The sequence below is a fragment of the Microcaecilia unicolor genome, chromosome 13, assembly GCF_901765095.1.
Source record: "Microcaecilia unicolor chromosome 13, aMicUni1.1, whole genome shotgun sequence".
Taxonomy (NCBI): domain Eukaryota; kingdom Metazoa; phylum Chordata; class Amphibia; order Gymnophiona; family Siphonopidae; genus Microcaecilia; species Microcaecilia unicolor.
The window spans coordinates 92,281,971-92,304,564 of record NC_044043.1 but is presented as its reverse complement, the minus strand read 5'-3'; the positions used below and the strand labels follow the sequence as shown (position 1 = coordinate 92,304,564).

At 45.5% G+C, this 22,594-nt stretch overlaps 1 protein-coding gene across 1 annotated transcript in view; it reads left to right on the top strand.

Moving 5' to 3' along the window:
- The window catches only part of HTR6 (5-hydroxytryptamine receptor 6), a 39,148-nt gene extending 17,346 nt beyond the window's left edge, over nt 1–21,802 (top strand). The window contains exons 3-4 of the mRNA XM_030222171.1: nt 20,388–20,540; nt 21,015–21,802. Coding sequence (XP_030078031.1) covers nt 20,388–20,540; nt 21,015–21,440 — 579 coding nt within the window. The 3' untranslated portion in view covers nt 21,441–21,802. The remainder of the gene's footprint in view (nt 1–20,387; nt 20,541–21,014) is intronic.
- The last annotated feature ends 792 nt before the right edge of the window (nt 21,803–22,594 follow it).

Below are 22,594 nucleotides of genomic sequence, written 5' to 3'. Positions count from 1 at the left end.
GTAGATGATGGCAGAAAAAGACCTGCAAGGTCCATCCAGTCTGCCCCACAAGATAAACTCATATGTGCTACTTTTTGTGTATACCTTACCTTGATTTGTACCTGTCCTTTTCAGGGCACAGACCGTATAAGTCTGCCCAGCACTATCCCCGCCTCCCAACCACCAGCCCCTCCTCCCACCACCGGTTCTGGCACACACTGTATAAGTCTGCCCAGCACTATCCCCGCCTCCCAACCACCAGCCCCGCCTCCCACCACCGGCTCTGGCACAGACCGTATAAGTCTGCCCAGCACTATCCCTGCCTCCCAACCACCAGCCCCGCCTCCCAACACCGGCTCTGGCACAGACCGTATAAGTCTGCCCAGCACTATCCCTGCCTCCCAACCACCAGTCCCGCCTCCCACCACCGGCTCTGGCACAGACCGTATAAGTCTGCCCAGCACTATCCCTGCCTCCCAACCACCAGCCCCGCCTCCCACCATCAGCTCTGGCACAGACCGTATAAGTCTGCCCAGCACTATCCCCGCCTCCCAACCACCAGCCCCTCCTCCCACCACCGGTTCTGGCACACACTGTATAAGTCTGCCCAGCACTATCCCCGCCTCCCAACCACCAGCCCCGCCTCCCACCACCGGCTCTGGCACAGACCGTATAAGTCTGCCCAGCACTATCCCTGCCTCCCAACCACCAGCCCCGCCTCCCAACACCGGCTCTGGCACAGACCGTATAAGTCTGCCCAGCACTATCCCTGTCTCCCAACCACCAGTCCCGCCTCCCACCACCGGCTCTGGCACAGACCGTATAAGTCTGCCCAGCACTATCCCTGCCTCCCAACCACCAGCCCCGCCTCCCACCATCAGCTCTGGCACAGACCGTATAAGTCTGCCCAGCACCATCCCTGCCTCCCAACCACCAGCCCCACCTCCCAACCACTGGCTCTGGCACAGACCGTATGTCTGCCCAGCACCATCCCCGCCTCCCAACCACCAGTCCCTCCTCCCACCACCGGTTCTGGCACACACTGTATAAGTCTGCCCAGCACTATCCCCGCCTCCCAACCACCAGCCCCTCCTCCCACCACCGGTTCTGGCACACACTGTATAAGTCTGCCCAGCACTATCCCCGCCTCCCAACCACCAGCCCCGCCTCCCACCACCGGCTCTGGCACAGACCGTATAAGTCTGCCCAGCACTATCCCTGCCTCCCAACCACCAGCCCCGCCTCCCAACACCGGCTCTGGCACAGACCGTATAAGTCTGCCCAGCACTATCCCTGTCTCCCAACCACCAGTCCCGCCTCCCACCACCGGCTCTGGCACAGACCGTATAAGTCTGCCCAGCACTATCCCTGCCTCCCAACCACCAGCCCCGCCTCCCACCATCAGCTCTGGCACAGACCGTATAAGTCTGCCCAGCACCATCCCCACCTCCCGCCACCAGCTCTGCCACCCAATCTCGGCTAAGCTCCTTAGGATCCATTCCTTCTGAACAGGATTCCTTTATGTTTATCCCACGCATGTTTGAATTCCGTTACCGTTTTCATTTCCACCACCTCCCGCGGGAGAGCATTCCAAGCATCCACTACTCTCTCTGTGAAAAAATGCTTCCTGACATTTTTCTTGAGTCTGCCCCCCTTCAATCTCATTTCATGTCCTCTAGTTCTACCGCCTTCGCATCAAGGGTTGGATACCAAAGGTCAGCAGAATATAGTATTCAACTAAGACCTGTCCATAGCGGAGGCATAATACGAGCTCTGGGATTAATATAGGTGTAAAGCACCAACCAGGAAGAATTAATTCCAAAGAACCAATCAAGCCAGAGTGCATTCTCGGTGGGTCAACCATTGCAACCTACTTTATCAGTCTGTTACTAGGGGCAATATAAAGGAGAGGAAGAGGCTGCAGCTCACTCCTTATGCAAAGGGAGCCTCCTGGGGGTATGTACATGATCGTTCTGTTATTCGGTTGCACGTTTGCTTAGGGGGCTGACTGCCATGGCTTTGGTACAGTTTCCATGTGCTGTAGAACTAGGGCCGAGCCGATGGTGCAACATCTGCCCCATACCTACAGGTTTCGAGTATTCTTCATAAAGTTTTCTAGGTTAGTGGTGGTAAAGATGTGGCTCTTTGGATTCCATAGTTTTATGTGGTTGACCTGTCGCGAGGTGCCCAGGTGCTGGAGACAGATCGAAACTGACCAAAATTGGTATCAAAAGTGATTCCTACTCTGTGTTTCCTGAGCTATCGGGAAGATGTTAACCTCTGCTCCAGGGCAAAACGTTTGCGAACCAGAAGACGCCATGAAAGCCCTGTATTGGAAAGAGAAGCCTAGAATGCCACATCAATGTGAATTAAGTGTACAGAATTGCATGAATGAAAAAAATAACTTCTACCCTCAATGGGAAGACAGGTGAGTATGATAGTCTGTAAAAAAAGTTGCATGAATACAAATTGTAGCCAACAGCTGCAGATAATATTATGCATGTCTGGATATATAAGCATGCTGTGATATCTATTGCATTAAAGTTTTTTTAAAAATGGGGCGGTCAAGAGCTCCCACCTGCGGATCCCTAGGGTAAACCGGACTGAGATTCATCTTCCTTTGACAGACTCACTAGTTGAGGAGCATGGGAGGCTCTGGAAGCATCCTCAAAAGAGGGTGACATGGAATACATTAAGATGCAGAACATAATTGAATTATATAAAGCAATCTGATACTTGCTGGCAAAAACTGTGACCTTTCCTGTGCACCAGCTAACAATCTGGGGTGAGTCATCTATGCAGGCAGAAATGCAAGAGGCTGTACCCAGTAATGAAAAAACTAGTCAGAATGGTTCTAACTACAGGGGAAGCAGGGCAGGGTTGTAGGACTTCTGGGTTCAACTGCACACAGGGCTGAAAGGGTGTGTGTATGGGGGAAGGGGTCTATGGGTTTACCTGTTTAGGACAAGGATCAATTTCCAAGTTGTTGTGTTGAATCTAGAGGGACCACTTTTCAAATTGTCTGTGCCTACATTATCTTTGAAACCTACCATGGACTTTTTACTAAAGTGCATTAGATCTGGTAGTTAACAAGGTGACAATTGGGGGAGGTGCCCGGTCTCAAATATAAATCAACATATGCATCCAGTTTCTCTTATATAAGCACGCAAATATGGAACGACTTACCAAAATCAATAAAAACAACACACGACATAAATAATTTCCGAAAACTACTGAAAACTAACTTATTCAAGAAGGCATACCACAAAGACTACTACTACTAATAATAACATTTATATAGCGCTACCAGCCGCACGCAGCGCTGAACACTTGACATAGAGAGACAGTCCCTGCTCAAAGAGCTTACAATCTAGGTAAAACAGACAGACAAGACATTACGGGCAAGGGAATTACAGGGTAAAGAGGAACAGGGGAGGAGGAGGGCAAATGAGTAAATGCCAATAATAAAATTTACACCAGAACGTCACAAAACGTAACTCTTTATTCGTGATTGTTCAACTCTAATCTACTACGACTGCAGTTTTATCCAATTATCTTTTATTTCTTATTATGAAAATTAACTTTCTTTATTTGACTACCTAATTCCGATCTGTCACCTCCATGTTTTAACTATGTATTTCTCTTTTTCTGGAATTGGTGATCACAATTATGGAACAATTGTAAGCCACATTGAGCCTGCAAATAGGTGGGAAAATGTGGGATACAAATGTAACAAATAAATAAATAAATAAATTTCACTTACGGATCCTGCATTAAAATGGCATTAGCACACATGACTGAAGTAGTGAATTAACAGAGAATACTTAGTGCCTCCTATTTAGGAAGAGGTAATTGGTCCCACGATAACTGTGTGTGTTCGTCAGTTAGTGCAGGGTAAGTGCAGCATGTTAAGAATGTAAGAATAGCCATAGTGGGGCAGACTGATGATTCATGTAGCCCAGTAACCTGCTTCCAACAGTGGTCAACAGAGGTCACATGCACCTAGCAGAATCCCAAATAGTAGCAAGATTCTGGAATCCTGAAGAGTAGCAAGATTCTGGAATCCTGAAGAGTAGCAAGATTCTAGAAACCCAGAGATTAGCAAGAGTCCAGAATCCCAAAGAACAGCAAGATTCCGGAATCCCAAAGAGTAAAAAGATTCCGGAATCCCAAAGAGTAGCAAGATTCCATGCTATTGACCCCAGGAATAAGCGTGGCTTTCCCCCATGTCTATCTCAATAGCAGACTATGGACTTTTCCTCCAGGAACTTGTCCAAACCTTTTTTTAATCCAGATATGCTAACTGTTGTTACCACATCCTATGGCAATGAGTTCCAGAGCTTAACTATTTGTTAAGTGAATAACACTCTCTATGACCATTCTCCACCCATGTCCTGCCCAGTTCTACCCATTCCAAAAAATGGCCTCAATGCGCAACTTACCTTCCACTTAACCAGATTTTAACCCAATCAGTCACTTCAGGACCCATACCGGGGGCACTCAGTTTATTTATGAGTGCCTATGTGGAGCCATGTCAAAGGCCTTGCTAAAATCCAAGTACATCACATTTAGTGCCCCTCCCATATCCAAATGTTTGGTAACCCAGTCAAAGAAATCAATCAGATTTGTCTGACAAGACCTGGCCTCTAGTAAAACCTGCAGTCCTAGAAACATCTCAGTCCTCTACTTTAGAAGCATTTCCATGAGCTTACTCACCACTAAGGTCAAACTAACAGGCCTGTAATTCCCAACCTCCTCCTTACTTCCGCTTTTGCACAGAGGGTCCACATCTGCCTTTCTCCAGTCCTCTGGGACCACTCCAGACTCTAAAGAAGCATTGAAAAGGTTAGACAACAAAGCTGCCAGAACTTCTGCGAGTTCCTTGAGTAGCCTCGGATGTATCCCATCCAGTGCATTTTATCTAGCAAAAAAGGTGACGGTACTCAAATGCTAGGCCACCCTTCAGGAGTGGGGTGATCACTGAAGGACCCATCCCACAATAGCCAGAGCCCCTGCAACCAGTCACAGCATCTATGACAAGAAAGAATTGGTGCGTAGAGCCTGAGCTCTTTCATTAAAACTTGCAATCCATGGGTCAATTTTAGCAGACAATGGAAAAGGTGCCGGTACTCAGTACCCCGTCAAAAAAAGCCCTGGTTGCTTTTATTTAAGGCGGTACATTAAGGGGCCCTTTTACAAAGCTGCGTATGCCTTGTAGCGCTATAGAAATGCTAAATAGTAGTAGTAGTACCCCCTCAAAAAAAGCCCTGATCCCATCAGGACCAATCGCTTTGTCTATTTTTAGTTTAGCTAGCTCTTCACAAATGAAATGTTCTGAGAATCGGTCCTGGTCTAATACATATCAGTTCCCATTAGCATTTGTTTCCTGTGGTCCTACCCCTGGCCCTTCATTTGTGAAAACGGAAGTAATTATTAAGCAGTTCAGCTTTTATATATTTCTCCCCTTCACCCTTGACTCTACCATTTTGGCACTTCCTCCGATCACTTACATATCTAAGAAATGTCTTGTCTCCCAGTTTTACCATATTACACTATGAAACGCAGTGAGTAATGTTAACATTGGGTCAGACCAATGGCCCATCTAGTCCAGAATCCTGCTTCCAACAGTGGTCAATCCAGGTCACAAGTACCTGGCAGAAACTCAAATAGTAGCAACATTCCATGCTACCAATCCCAGGGCGAGCAGAGGTTTCCTTTATGCCTATCTCAATAGCAGACTATGGACTTTTCTTCCAGGAACTTGTCCAAACCTATTTTAAACTCAGATACTGCAACCGCTGTTACCATATCTTCTGGCAACGAGTTCCAGAGCTTAACTATTCTTTGAGTGAAAAAATATTTCTTCCTATTTGTTTTTTTTTTAAATTTATGATTTTACAATTTTACATCCATTTCAAAAATGTAATAGATACAGAAAATATATTAAACATACCATAACATAGGAAATATTATTGTTTCTACTTTGACCACAATCAACACCACATTATGAGGCAAGAAACTAGGAAAAACAAAAATGGAAAAATAAATTAATTTTGTTTACTCTGCTAAGAGGAAGAAAACCCTAGTTACTCGCTAGCCGATATAACAGCATATTTAAAGTGGGGCTTCAGGTCTGAGCATCAATCTTACTATGCTCTTTTGATTCTATGTATGTTTGCATTTTTCTGGGGTCAAGGAACATATAATTAACACCATCAAGAGACACAAAACATCTACATGGATATTTAAGAACAAATGTCCCAGATAATGCGAGAATTCGTGATTTGAACGTCAGGAATTCTCGTCTACGCTTTTGTGTCTCTTTGTTAAAATCAGGACATATCTGGATCTTGGCTCAAAAAAAGTGCATTCATATGCTTGAAATACAATTTAAAGATATTATTTCTGTCAAACTCTAGAGCGAATGACACCAGGAGAGTTGTACGCTCGGTAACCACCTCCAATGAACTCTCGAGGAACTCGGTCAAGTTCAAATCAGGATGGGATTGAGAAATCAGGGGTTGAAGTCGAATTCCAGATATATAACCAGCCCCAGTGAGGGGCGGAAAGCCCTCCACTGGAATTCCTAGGATTTCTCCGAAGTATTTTTTAAGCATGTCTTCCTATTCGTTTTTAAAGTGTTTTATGTAACTTCATTGAGTGTCTCTTAGTCTTTGTACTTTTTGAAAGAGTAAAAAAAAAATCGATTCACTTCTACCTATTCTTCACCACTCAGGATTTTGTAGACCTCAATCATACACCATCTCTTTTCCAAGCTGAAGAGCCCTAACCTCTTTAGCTTTTCCTCATATGAAAGGAGTTCCATTCCTCTTTATAATTTTGGTCAATCTTCTTTGAACTTTTATGTTACCTCTATTGTTAATATTCACATAATTCAGGCACATTCCCAGCCACAATCCTCCCACACTTTTACCCTATGATCAGAGATAATAGCATGCTTAAATTTGCATGCTATTATCTCTGATCGTAGGGGCAGTAAAGCCCAGTGCTGCACCTCAGTCCTCCTGTGCCAGGGTATGTTGAGCACAACCTCAGTGGCTCAGATTTACTGCTGCTGGTTGTCCTAATATTGACATTATTCCAGAATTCTTCCCTCTGGAGTTCAGATAGTGTAATATGTACTGGCTGCGCTAGGAAACTTCTCTTTAATCAGACAGGTGGCTCCTAATATAATCGGGACAAGCTCTGTTGCTTTTCAGCCACAGGTAATGCCTGTCCGAAGGGCTGGCTCACACCATGGACCAGATGACAGTGCCTCACAGTGCCAAGGGGTGGGGGGAAGGGAGGGGGACTTAATATACCACCTTTCTGTGGTTTTTGCAACTACATCCAAAGCAGATTACATAGTATACACAGGTACTTATTTATACCTAGGGCAATGAAGGGTTAAGTGACTTGCCCAGAGTCACAAGGAACTGCAGTGGGACTTGAACCCAGTTCCCTAGGATCAAAGTTCATTGCACTAACCACCTACTGCTCTCTGCAACAGCTGTGGTGTCTTTTCTCTGCCACACTCCTGCAGAAACAGGAAGTTATATCAAAGTGGGGTGGGGCAGGGAATGGTAGAAGCAGGGGCGTAGCCAGACTTCAGCGGGAGGGGGGTCCAGAGCCTGAGGTGAGGGGGCACATTTTAGCTTCCCCCGGCGCTGACGACCCCCCCCCCCCGCCACTACTACCACCACCAACTTTGACCCCCCCCCGCCGCCGACCCTCTCGACCCCCCCTTCCCAACTAACCCTCCCCTGCCGTCGCCTACCTTTGCTGGCGGGGGACCCCAACCTCTCTGCCAGCCGAGCTCCTCTTCTCCTTCATTCATGCAGGACATCAGACTCAGAAACAGAATGAAGGAAGAAGAGGACCTCGGCTGGCGGGGGTTGGGGTCCCCCGCCAGCAAAGGTAGCAAACGGCGACGACGGGTTGATGGCAGGAGGGGGGGTCAAGAGGGTCATTGGCAGGGGGTCCAGGGCTAAATCTATGGGGGCCCAGGCCCCCGTGGCCCCATGTAGCTACGCCCCTGGTAGAGGGAAGATGGTAGAGCTGGTGCAGGTAGCATTAGGTGAAATGCTTTCGGTGCTTGGGAGGGGTCAACTGGATTTTAAAGGCATATCAGGGGAAGGTGGCCTGAGAGAGAAGGGGAGGGCAGCGTGCGCTGATGGAGAGGGGCGTCAAACTGAAAGTTGGCTCAGGGTGCCAGTCCAGGGTGGTCTGTGGATTTGTGAATTTGCCTGAATAGCAGAGGTCCTGAACTGCTTGAGCCCTTTTATTTTGCCTTTGCTCCTGCTTAGCTGTCTCTGTTCCTCCCATGTGGCCCTCCGTATCAAGAGACTCTCTAATCATTTCCATTGGCTCAGTTCTGCACCGAGAAAGCCCAGCCTGACTTTCTATGTATTTATGATTCATATCTGTCATTTAAAGGGACTTTTCATTAATCTGGCAGAAGTAATTACCCTCAGTAATGCTCTTCATCGAACCAATCCTGCTGGAAAATCACAGTTTAATTACATTGGTAGCAGCTTGCTTTTTTTTTTCCCCCTTTCTGTGGAGGACAGAGACGTGGGACATTGAGATCCTTCCAACTCACTACCATCCAATTTTGCAAAGTTAAAAAGACCTCTTTATGGGGAAAATAAAACCTCACAACTCAAGAATGAGCAAAGTACATCTATTTTATATACAAAACAGAAACGTGTCTTGACATATAATATTTGAATGCAGATTGATTTAAAAAAAAAAAAAAAAAAAAGAAGACGAAGAAGAAAGAAACAGGAAAAAGGGTGAACCAGACAAAATGTCATACTGGTTTCCCAAAAAACAATCAGTTCAGTGTTTAAACCCATCAGTCATGGTGTTTTTTTGAAATGCCCACCAGGGTGTTTAAAAAACTCGTACATTCACTGCCACTATATCAGGAATGGGCAACCTTTATACACAGAGGGCTTCGTGAATGTCAGTACTATTCCCGGCAGGTCCCTTGCAGTTACTCCTTAGAGGATAGTGCATAGTGCACTCGCACGTGTGAGTGTCAAAGTGTCATTTACACACGCAAGGCACATGTATGCATGTGTCCAGTTATAGAATTTCTCTGCCCGTCTTTTTGCAAACAGGCTAAGGCTTATCATTATTATTATTTTTTAATGTACATTTGCAACAAATGGGAAATAAGAAGGAAAATAAAGAAACTCCTCAATATATCCCAAGTCCACAAAAGAAGGATCCCAAGAGTTCTAACAATTTTAGTAACTACACCATAAAGAAAACTTGTCGATTGAGGATGGGAATTTGGAAAATACAGTCAGGCGCAGGAGTGAAGGAGTAGCCTAATGGTTAGTGCTGTGGGTTGGGAACTGGGTTCAATTCTCACTACAGCTCCTTACAACCCTCGGCAAATCACTTAACCCTCCATTGCCCCAGGTACAAATATCACTTAGATTGTGAGCCCACCTGGGACAGAAAGTACCTGCACAAATCCTTGTGCAAACCACTTAGGTATAGAGAGTATCTAAGTTCTGAAAAGATATACAAGAACTAATTTTCCTAAAAAGCCAGGTGTTGCACCACTGGACATGTTGAAATGATATACGTTGCAACACTCACAAGTTGCTTCTCAATCTAGTCCACCTGTAACAAGGATTTTAAAAATCTTTCACCATTTAAAAAGAGAATTGAAGATGGCCAAGACGTTTTGTCACCGATTTCTCAGGATAGTCTGGATCTAACAGCATTTTTGGACTCTTCTAGACAAGAACTTGTTACATCTTCAACGTTGGTAGTAACCCTTGCATTGGATCTGGACAGAGACCGGCTTGATTGTATTTAGGGCGGAGCCAGACTTCGGCAGGAGGGGGGTCCAGAGCCCGAGGTGAGGGGGCACATTTTAGCCCCCCCCCCGTGCCGCCGACCCCCCGCCATTGCTGAACCCCCCACTACCAACTTTGACCCCCCCTGCCGACGACCCGACGACCCCCCTCCCGTCACCCCCTACCTTTGCTGGCGGGGGACCCCAACCTTGCAGATCAGCCAGCGAGGTTCTCTTCTTCTGGCGCAAGGCTTCGTTCTGTTTCTGGGAGTCTGACGTCCTGCATGTACAACGTGCAGGACGTCAGACTAGAACGAAGCCTTGCATGGGATTGGGAAGAAGAGGACCTCGGCTCGGCTGGCGGGGGTTGGGGTCCCCTGCCAGCAAAGGTAGGTGGCGATGGGAGGGGGGTCGTCGGGTCGTCGGCAGGGGGGTCCAGGGGCAAATCTACGGTGGCCCAGGCCCCCGTGGCCCCATACTGGCTACGTCACTGTTTCAGATGTACAAATGCTCCTTTTCTTTCTTTAAATGTTAGAATATTTGCTTCTTCGTCCATGGGTGGACAGTACGGGAGCTTTCTTTATACTTAAATTTCTGTGTAAATGTAGGATAAAATGTCAAGAGAAGACATTTGAACCTTCTCAATTAAATTTGGGGCCCTTTTACTAAGCTGCGGTAAGAGGACCTGCGCTAGCATCGGTGGCCATTTTTGCTGTGTGCTGAGGCCCTTTTTACTGCAGCGGTTAAAAAGGGCGAGAAAAGAAATAGCCATGCGGTAAGATTGCACTTACCACATGCAGAGCCGTAGCGAGGGGAGCTGACACCCGGGGCGGGTCGCTGCTGCGCACGCCCCCCCCCCGGGTGCAGCATGGTGCACCCTCCTCCCGCTGGAGCGCACCCCCCCAGAGCGCATACCTGCAGTGAGGGACGGGCGGGAGGGCCGATCCGCCTCGACTACACGTTGCTGGGGTGTGTCGGCTCCGCACTGGTTCACTGCTCTCTCTGTCCCGGAACAGGAAGTAACCTGTTCCGGGGCAGAGAGGGCAGTGCACCAGTGCGGAGCCGACACCCCCCAGCGGCGTGCACCTGGGGCGGACCGCCCCCCCCCGACCCCCTTCCTACGCCACTGACCACATGGCCATGTGGGAGTGGGGGGGGGGGGAGCACTTGCTGCCACCCATTGAGGTGCTGGTAAGGGCTCCTGCGCTAACCCAGTGGTAACCGGCCAGCACACAGCGCTGCCCAATTACCGCCGGGTAAACCCCTATGGAAATATTTTTCAAATATTTCCGCAAGTGCCAGAAACGCCGCACACGGGGGTGGAACCACCGCCGGTGCCCCGCATTGGGCCGATGGTAGCTCTGAATTGCCGCATGGTAAGCCCGCAGTGGTCTCACTGCTGCTTTGTAAAAGCTTCCCTTTATTTCTGAGTAGAGATGGGTAACGTGAATCAGCCTAAACCCAGTAGCACAGCATGAAGGCTTTTACCCATAGAACAGGTTTCTTGTTTTCTCTAAGGATTGCTTTCTTTTTTTATGGTGTCTTTACCAAGACTTATTTATTTTCTCAGGCATTTCGGTCTATTGATCATGCTTAAAGTTTTTTTTGAGGAATTTGTGTTCCGTGTATGTCATGTTATAGTGTTTTAACTAAATATGTACGCTTGAAAGTTTGAGATATGTGGCATATATATTTTTAAAATAAGGTAAACCTGAGCTAAGCAGGTGACCTGGATTGGCCACTCTTTGAAACTGATATTGGGCTTCATGGACTTACTTTCCTTCCTTCCTTCCTTTCTTTCTGTCATTATTATTATCTTTGTCTAGGGTCTTTACAGAAAGTATAAAAGTTAACAATAGAAAAACTGATTGCTGTTTGGATAAATTAGTGGGATATTTCTTTGCTTCACCATTTTTCTTTGTTGAAAATATAAACTAGTCAGGTCAAAGACAAATGCCATTGGAAGAACACTTCTTTACGCATGTTTGAGCATCAATAGCTGTGGCGAATTGCATTTTAAGTATTTATTCAAGTGAGATCGATACTAGTATTGACTTTGTCTTCCATTCCTGACCATGGCACACTCTCAGGAATACAGATGAAGTGTTTTTCAGTACCGTGGCCCAAGTGGATGAAGGAGGGTGGGGAGAAGATAAAATTGGCCTCACAAAGAACCCTGAAAGCTAAAAGCAGAGGAGAGAGAGACAGAGCCTGGTCTAATCAAGAGTTCAGAGACACAGAGGAAGGGAGCTGAGCTCAGCTGTTGGAGGCATTACAGATATAGAGGAGAGAGAGAGACTGAGTCTGGTTTCAATGAAGCTTTATGGACATAGAGGAAAGATACCTAGCCTGGTATGAACAAGAGTTTAGAGACACACAGGAAGGGAGCTGAGCTCGGCTTGTTGGAAGCTTTAGAGACACAGGAGAGAGACTGAGCCTGGTCTGAATGAGAATTTAAAGACACTGAGCCTGGTTTGAATGAAGCTTTAAGGACACAGAGCAAGGGACCTGAGCTCAGTTTGTTGGAGGCTTTAGAGACACAGAGGAGAGAGACTGAGCCTGGTCTGAACAAGGCTTTAGAGACAGTTAGGAAGGGAGCTAAGCTCAGCTTGTTGAATGCTTTAGAGACACAGGAGAGAGATTGAGTGTGGTATGAACAAGACTTTAAAGACACACAGGAAAGAGACTGAGCCTGGTCTGAATGAGGCTTTAGAGACAGATAGGAAGGGAGCTAAGCTCAGCTTGTTGAATGCTTTAGAGACACAGGAAAGAGACAGAGCCTGGTCTGAACGAGGCTTTAGAGATATGGAAACGTGGGGACTACTTGGGCCATCTGGTAAACTTTGATGTGGGGGATAGAGGATTTGGGACCAGAGGCCATGTGGACAATTAGGGATATCTTCAGGGGTGGGTGGTTGGGGTCCCAGGGGACTATTTGGGCCACATTTGAGATGGTGCCAGTCTTCACCTCAGAAGATATCTTTGCTCCTGCCCTGTATCTTTATGCAAGATTCAGCATTACAAAAAAGACCCCAAAACTGCGCTAGATTTTAGTTCAGTTTTTTAAAATACAGTGATATAGTAAATGATGGCATATAAAGACCTGCATGGTCCATCCAATCTGCCTAACAAGGTGGTCAGAACTGTGCCCAGCAACCCATGCTTAATCTCTGGTTGTCAAACATGATGGAGTCTTGGTTATAACCATTTATCATCCCCAAGTATTGCTGACAGTATTCATCTTCCCAGTCAAGATGTCTTCCCCTCCCTCCTGAGCTGCACAGCACCCTCACCCACAGCACGTGAGAAGAAAATGATCTATAACACTGGAGTTGCTAAAGCTTCACCTGCCTTTCGCCATTTGTGGGACACAGACTGTAAAAATATGTCCGGCATCGACCTTGGTTCCTCCAATGCCGGAAATGCCAAATGCCGGGAACTAGAGCATAGAAGTCAGCATCGGCCTTAGTTCCCCCATGCTGGATTTGGTGAATCTACACTGGGAGCAATACTTTAGGAAGTGACTTGCACTGTGGTTTTTCATAGTATCATAGTAACATGGTTGGGAAGGAGATTATTCTGAGAAAACCAAGAGTAAACCACTGTGCTAAATGGTAGAGCAGCTTACTGCATCGGGCCCAAAGGAAAGAAGCTGTTGAGCCTGGTCTGAACACACGTAGAGGAGACAGACTCATTTTTCTCTGTTTGAAGCTCTGGGACTGCTTGACCTTTTCAACAATTTTTATTTTGGGTGGAATTTGAATGATTAATTATAATGAATATAGTAGTAGATTTTTTTTAGCATCTTAATGAAAACTCTAGATAATGGTGAAAGAACGTGTGTTACTAAGAGATTAGGTTTAATCAGAACAAGACGGGTTTCTACAATTTTAGAAGTCTGTCTCTGTAAAGCAGATAATATGGGGGTGGGGGAGTGGGGAGGAGGTGCTGCTCCCTTCATCTTCTACTCTGTTTCAACGGGCAAATCCTTTGGAAGGGGTTGAATCCATAAGTAAGGTCTGTAAGAAGAAATATTTTAGCTTATGTTCATTCATTGAGGGCCTGCACTTGGTCTTTGATAGCAATAGAATTTATCACTCGATGCAAAAAACAGAAGAAACCAGTCTTCGCAAAAATCAGATGACAAACAAAACAGCGAAGATGACTCAAAAAATTCAAGAAGACGACGCTTCTAATGTAAATACTATTGAACATGAAATAAAAATATAAAATTAAAATAAGGAGGTGGGTGAATGAGGCTCGACACAGCTGTGTTTCAGCCTATCAGGCCTGCATCAGGAGTCTTTTCACCATAGGAAAGCTCACTTCCTATATTTACATCATCTAATCCAACAATCTTTATCAGTGTATTTGGTAGGGCAGGGGTGACCTGGCAGCCCTACTATCAAATATCAAAACAAAGTAGGGAGATTTCTATATCTGGCATCACAAAACAGCACTATTCTTCAATCTTATCATTTGTAGAAATAGAGTACTTGTTCAGAGAAGAAAGCCTCTAGAAGCCTCCAGTAAATATTTTTATAATTTTTATAGCTTTTGTAATTTACTTCAGAGAGCTGGGCTTCATCATCATTGGCTTTCAAAACCTCTTTAAATCGCCAATCTTATTGTCATGTAACCGTTTTTTCTTATAGTTACCAATACTCTTCTATTTAGCTACTTAGCTTAAAGCGGTGTTGGTTATTTATTTGTCTACTGCGGATCTTGTCGAACCCCGACCTACGATGGCCGTCGTTTCGAAGGACCTGCTTCAGGGTACGGTGGTTCGTTATATCTAAGAAACACAAATAAAAAGATTAGTCTAACATCTCTTCACTAGAGCAATCTTCAAAGTCTAATCTTATCAACATACCTCCGCTTCAATATGTGCTAGAACTGCGGATAAGAGCAAAAGATGGCTACTCTATTTTTAAAGACTACGTCAGACGCCTTTAATTCATAATGGCCAACCAGCTTGGAGTTTTTAAGGGGCGTGTCTAATTCTGCACAGTCATTTAAACAGATTTTGTGCCTTAAAAGATCGCCACTCTAAGTATATCAGGAAGTTGTTTCCTTTAGATGACTCAGTTCCTGTATAGTTTCCAAGGTGGTATTGTAGAAAGAGATATCTTTAGAAAGAATTTTTAGAAAATTTTTTTTATTTATTGTTGTTATCATTAGAAAAAATGGCTCCATTCTATTTTTCCGTTCAGTCCTTTAGGTGTAAGAGAGCTTAAACGGAATATCCAGCGCTGCTCGTTTTGCAGAAGTATATGTTTTTTATTCATTCCTATCCTGTTGCCAGATTCTTTAATTTGCTGTAACACAAAACATTTTAGTTGTTCAAACGTATGTTCTTTTTGAGTACAGTGATTAACTAAAGGTGAATTAATCCTCTTGGTTGTTATAGTGCTCTTATGTTCTATTAAACAAACTTGAAGAGGGCGTGTTGTCTGGCCCACATAGATCTTCTCGCATGGGCACACGATACAATACACAAAAGTCAGATTTATAGTTCGTATTAACTTTTAGAGCATATTCTTTAGCTGTCTGTGGATGCACAAAACTCTTGATTTCTAACATAATAGAACACATATTGCAATTATTACATCTTTTGTGTCCATTCCAAATTTCAATCTCGTTGGTTTGTGCAGGCAGCACTGATGGACAAAGCAACTCTTTTAAATTCTTCGAGGGGCTATTATGCAAACGGCAATTTCGTTTCGGAGAAAGCTGGTAAAGTTCGCAAAATATTCCAATGGTTCTTTATGATCCTAGTAACTCTATTAGCTCCATCGGTATATCTCAAAATACAAGTCATATATTCGGTGTCATCCTGGTCTGATTGTATATTCGTTTTAGGTTGAAGAAGATAATCCCTATGATTATATTTCGCTCTCTTGTATGCTCGTTTTACTATCTTTGTCGGATAGCCTCTATCTTGCAAACGTTGTCCAAGAGTTTTCGCTTTTTCCTGAAAATCTTTATCGTCTGAACAAATTCTGCAATATCTCAGCATCTGGGAGAAGGGTAGGCTATCTTTGAGTGATTTTGGATGACAACTCTTATATTGTAACAAGCTGTTTACATCTGTTTTCTTTCGAAAGATTGTAGTGTGAAAGGTTGAACTATCCTTAGAGACATTAACGTCTAAATAATCAATCTTATCATTGTTGCTTTGATATGTGAATTTAATGTTAAGATGACATTATCGACTCAGGGAGATTACCTCTTTTTTGAATTTAGTTTTGAGCCCTACTATCAAGCCATAAAGAAAATTCTGTTTCAGTAAAAGATGTCAGATGTGATGGGGCCTGTGTCTCTGGGGAGAAACAGCTTTGCTTAGGTCTGTGCCTTTGGTGTTATGAGCTTAGGATCTGCAAGGTTGCTGTATTTGGGCATTGGCAGTACATTTCAGCCTCTAGGTTCCTGATTCTTGCACTCCATGTCCACCCTCCAGCTTCTTTCAGGTCTTCCTAGACCGCAGGTGATCACCAGCAGGTGCAGCATTGGATGTATGCTTTCAGCCATTTACGAAACAAAATACAATTTGTTATCAAACATAATTCAACTGCAAGAGCATTCTATAAAACAGGACCTGGGACTGAAAAAAGAAGAGAGTGCATTTCAGTTAAACAGACATGTTGAAAAGTGGGAACATCCAACACACAACAGTCCTCAGATCTCAAAGACCTAGGGGGTCAAATGGCCAATGGAGCCTCAGCAATGTGGCAATGGCTACAGCTGTTTCCTTGCTCAAAGCTTTATGCATCAGGGTATGGATCTGACCCTAGGAAAAGAGATAAAGTGAGAAAAGTAAACAAAGTGCGAGACAAACGGAGGCCTGGTCATCCAAGTGGAGATGTGCTGGGAAGAGTTGGGGTGACCTTGGATAGCCCGGCTAGTTGTTAGCTCTTCATCCAAAACAGTCAAAACATCATAGCATCTAAACCATGGAGTTCCTCAGGGTTACGTCCTTTTCTCTCTTCTTTTTAATTTATTCCTAAATCCTCTCGCAACACTGATTAAATCTACCAATTCAAACATGCGTGGGATAAGCATAAAGGAATCCTGTGCCGAAGGAATGGATCCTCAGGAGCTTAGTCAAGATCGGGAGGCGGGGCTGGAGGTTGGGAGGCGGGGATAGGGCTGGGCAGACTTATACGGTCTGTGCCAGAGCCGGTGGTGGGAAGCGGGACTGGTGGTTGGGAGGCAGGGATAGTGCTGGACAGACTTGTACGGTCTGTGCCAGAGCCTGGGTTGGGAGGCAGGGCTGGGGAGGTGAGGATAGTGCTGGGCAGACTTATACGGTCTGTGCCTGTGCCAGAGCCAGTGGTTGGGAGGTGGGGCTGGTGGTTGGGAGGCAGGGATAGTGCGGGGCAGACTTATACGGTCTGTGCCTGTGCCAGAGCCAGTGGTTGGGAGGAGGGGCTGGTGGTTGGGAGGCGGGGATAGTGCTGGGCAGACTTGTACGGTCTGTGCCAGAGCCGGTGGTTGGGAGGCGGGACTGGTGGTTGGGAGGTGAGGATAGTGCTGGCAGACTTATACGGTCTGTGCCTGTGCCAGAGCCGGTGGTTGGGAGGTGGGGCTGGTGGTTGGTTGGCGGGGATAGTGCGGGGCAGACTTATATGGTCTGTGCCCTGAAGAGCACAGGTACAAATCAAAGTAAGGTATACACAAAAAGCAGCAAATATGAGTTATCTTGTTGGGCAGACTGGATGGACCGTGCAGGTCTTTTTCTGCCGTCATCTACTATGTTACCAGGATTACACCTACGATATTCTTCTCCTTTATTCCACTAATCCTTTAAACCCTACTTTTGGTTCAGTAAATGATTGTCTGAACCTCATCTCCAGTTGGCTAACCAACCAAAGGTTAGTACTTAATAAGGAGGAAACTGTGGGATGTTGGTTCACAGGAGGACTGACTATACCAACTGTCCCGTTAAACTTTCTTGGGACCACCATTCAGCCAGTCGATTCATTCCGATACTTGGGGGTAATTTATTTACTTGTCAAATTTCTAGTTTGTGTAAAATGGGGTTTTTCATTTTACATCTACTTTGTTGCTATTTTTCACTCTCTTATTCTTTCATTACTTACGTCTAGATTAGATTATTGTAATATTATATATTTAGGTTGCACTCGATTCAACATAAAAAGACTCCAATCTCTTCAAAACATGGCTATCTGTTTGCTCTGTCATGCTCAGTTTTGAGATCATGTCTCTCCATTGCTTCAAAGGTTTCACTGGCTACCTATTCAACAAAGGAGAACTCAAACTTCTCTTACTTTTAAAGCACACAGGATGGGTCTTCCATTTTATCTAAATTCCTTTACTATTCCCTGTTCCCCTGTCCATTTACACTGTTTTCTCAACGATAACCATCTTGCTCTACCAGGTCCAAAACTCGCTCGACTGGACTACACTAGACATCGTGCTTTCTTTTTTGCTGTCCGTTTCCATGGAATTCATTCTCCCCACATATCCTTGCGGAACCTTACAAGGTATTCAAAGCATTACTAAAGGCATGGCTCTTTGCACAAGCCTTTGAAATTACCTAGGGCCCCTCTTACCAAGCTGCTGCAAAAGGGGGCCTACACTGACATTGGCATGTGTTTTTCACACGACCGAGGCCCCATTTTACCGCAGCTGATAAAAGGGAAGTCTCGCTTTCCTACAGGAAATGGCTGTGTGGCAGGTAAAGCACTTGCCACATGGTCATTTCGGGGGGGGGGCCCTTACCACCACCCACTGAGGTGGTGGTAAGGGCTCCTGCGCCAACCCGGCAGTAACTGGGTAGTGCGTGGCACTGCCCGATTACTGCCGGGTACACTCCTGCATTAGAAAAATAAATAAATTTTTGTACCTCCGGAAATGACAGCGCAGTAGGGGTGGGAAGTACCATTGGGAGCCCCTAGTTTGTTCCCATGGGGGTGGGACACTGTTAATGCTGTCCTGAGATCCTTTTTAGTAACCTCTCCCCTCTCCTTACCTATTGCCTCCTGTTCTTAGTCTGTCCCATTACTTGTGTGTTGGATACTTTTATCTTTCTTATCAGAATTTGCAATTCTTTTCCTTTCTGACACTGGTTTTAATTAATTGTAAACCGCTGAGACCTGATAGTTAGCATTAGCGGTATAGCAAATCTTAAATAAACTATGAACTATAGCCCCAGCTGGCAGGCTGAAGGCTGATATGAGAATGGCTGATGAGAGCTGGGTCTGGCTTGGGTTATGTCACTGAATGAATCAATAAAGTTACAACCTTGTACACCTGACAAAGAGTACGTGTGGTTATTAATGTGGTGGGAGAAGCGAGGGAGATTACAGTTGCCTGAAATATTGTACTGGTCTTCCTTTCTATTAACTCTGTGACCTGAACATTGAGAAATAGCATTAATACCTGTAGAAGGGCTCTCTTGTCATCAGCAGTAAGTAAGTAAGTAAGTAAGTAAGTAAGTAAGTAAGTAAGTAAGTAAGTAAATAAATAAATAAATAAATAAATAAATACAGAAAGAGAGCAAGCAACATGCAGGTTCAGAAAAGCACAATATTACACCTACTCCCAGTTTGTTCTGCTTCCTAAGAGAGGTTTTTTTGGTATGAAGTGTGGATATCCCTTAGGGCAGAGATCCTCCAATCTAGTCCTCGAGGTCCACTACCTAGCCTGGTTTTCAGGATTTCCACAATTGAATATGTATGAGATCTATATGCATGCAATGGAGATCTCATACATATTCAATTGTGGAAATCTTGAAAACCAGGTTTTGTTGTGGACCTTGAGGACTGAATTTGAGGCAGAGGCAGAGGCGTAGGCCACTGGGCAAAATGGGTGGGCACATGTACTGTAGTCTCCACAACTCCCCCCCCCCCCCCCCGATGCCAAGTCAAAGCTTTACAGTAAATACCTTAGCTGGTGGGGATTCCCAAGCCCCACCAGCTGCTAGGGGTCCCCCGGTGGCCAGAACATCTCCCTCTCCATCTTGCTGCAACTGGCGATACTGTCCACATGCTGTCACTGCCCCACCTCTTTGCACATGCTCGGTTTTCATGCATGCGTGAACAACTGAGTGTGTGTGGCAGGGGAAGGCCAGCACAACAGCAACGTGTAGACATTGACGTTGACTGGAACAAGTAGGAAAGAGAGCTGATCTTGCTGCCAGAGGACCCCTGCAGCTGGTGAGGCTTGGGGATACCCACCAGCCAATAACAAGTGTGCAAGAATTTTGGGTGGGCCTGAGCCCAAAGTAGGTGGACCCAGGCCACCTGGGCCCACCCATGGCTATGCCACTGATTTGAGGACCCCCCTGCCCTAGGGTGAATCACCACCTTCACAGTTCTACTTGCTCCTGCAAACCTGAGGAACTGGAGATAGTCTGTCAAACATGTTGCCCCCATAAATAGTGCTGTCACTGGATAAGCTGGCTTCTTTTTTTTGGCTTAGGGAAAGCTGTTTGGCAATTAGACCGATGCTGAATAATCTGTTGGCCTTCCTTCTAACTAATACACCATGTAGCTTGGCATGCCTTTCTTCTCTTGAGACACGGGTAATGAGTTCCAGGTTAAACACTTTTTGTCATCTTTTATAGGTCCCCCGAGCTCAGATTGTAGGAGTGAATGAAAACAGGAGACTTGTGAATAAGCACAGTAAGAAAGCACTGAAGGCAAGTCTAACCCTAGGGATCCTGCTGGGAATGTTCTTTATTGCTTGGCTTCCGTTCTTCATATCCAATGTGGTGCAGGTAAGTTACCATAAAAAGAAAACCTTAAGAATTAACAAGAATTTATTTATAAAAACTTTTACACTGCATTCCCATGCTAGGCAGTTGGTGACAGCAGTGTACAATGAAAACACAAAATACGATCAACAGGATGATTAAAAAAAAACCCTTCACTTCTAATTTGCCTCCTAAGGGGTCAATATTGATAAGTGATCCATGCAATTTTCTGATAAAAGCAGTAACAAGTCTGTGTGTATTACAAATTCTGCAGAGTTCAATACCTATCAAATGACTTGTTAATGTGCAAAAACTCCAAACTTCAGAATTGAAACGGAGTCGGGGATCAAGTCAAGGAGTACACCAAAGCTAAAGCCTGAAATAAACCAAACTTGAACAGAAGGGGTTGAGCGACTTCCCAGTTTCTTAGGAATTTGGGACAGGTTGTTGACTGATCTTTGTATATCTATAAAAACCTCTTTGGTCCTTTTCTCACAGGCAGTGTGTGACTGCGTTCCTGCTGGCCTCTTTGATGTCTTGACCTGGCTGGGATATTGCAACAGTACAATGAACCCCATCATCTATCCACTTTTCATGCGGGACTTCAAACGAGCCATGGCCAAGTACTTGCCTTGTTGTCGGCGCTCCTGGGAACGTAGAGCTAGTGCCATCTCATTGTCGATGCACAACTCCAATAGTGGACCCAGGCTTGGATTGTCCCTTAAGAACGTGCTGACCATGCGTGGGGAGACAGACTCTCTGGATTCGGTCATGCAGGGAAATGATCATGTGCTGCTTCCTGCTTGTAGGGATCACAACTTGGACACTCTGCCTGCTACAGGAGCTGACCTGGTCAACCTGTTTGACTTGGAGCACACAGACCAGGAGCTGCAAATCAACCAGCTCAACACCCCCATGGATTGAGTCATCAGTCGAATATCACAATGGACAACCCAGGAGCTGAAATACGATTGTAGAGCTGAGTCATTCCTAGGGATGGAGAACTGAGATCATGGGGCTCAGACTGGAGATATCTCGTATCACTAATTAGATGTGCCCTGATTAGGCATGGCCTTGATATGTTGTAACTCACGGACCTTGGAAGGGAATGAGATCTAGTTTTCTCTCAAATGAAAAATTGTTACACCATTTTCTTGAATTCAGCAATAAAGCAGAAAAAATAATGGAAGTTGATTCTATTGAAAGAAAAACAGAAATGCAATGCTGTGCTGTAGAACCCAGAGATAAGTGGAAAAGTGAGCTGCAGAAACAGAGAGATACACACATCTATATAAATAATTCTCACCTCCAACGTTCTGAACCTCACTGTGTGGCAGGGAAACTGAAGCCCTGTAGTCTTCTAGGCTGTCAGCACCACTCACTCTCACTCACAGACCCGCCCTCAGCCACGCCCCATCCACACATAATTCACAACCCTAACATTCTAAATGTAAATTTGTAGTTGCAAGATCCCATGAGTGTATGCCCCACCTTCGCGTCACAACGTGATGACATGGAGGGCGGGGCTATGATACTCAGCCAATCACCAGTTCACCGCCCTCCGATGCTACAAAGAAAAGCTACGAGGATGGTATGGGAGTTGCGTTCCAAGACGTATGAAGAGAGACTTGCTGACCTGAACATGTATACTCTGGAGGAAAGGAGGAACAGGGGTGATATGATACAGACGTTCAAATATTTGAAAGGTATTAATCCGCAAACGAATCTTTTCCGGAGAGGGGAAGGCGGTAGAACGAGAGGACATGAAATGAGATTGAAGGGGGGCAGACTCAGGAAAGATGTCAGGAAGTATTTCTTCACGGAGAGGGTGGTGAACGCTTGGAATGCCCTCCCGCGGGAGGTGGTGGAGATGAAAACGGTAACTGAATTCAAGCATGCGTGGGACAGGCATAAAGGAATCCTGTGCAGAAGGAATGGATCCACAGAAGCTTAGCTGAAATTGGGTGGCGGGGGGAAGAGGGGTTGGTGGTTGAGAGGCTAGGATGGGGGAGGGCAGACTTATACGGGGTCTGTGCCGGAGCCGGTGATGGGAGGCGGGACTGGTGGTTGGGAGGCGG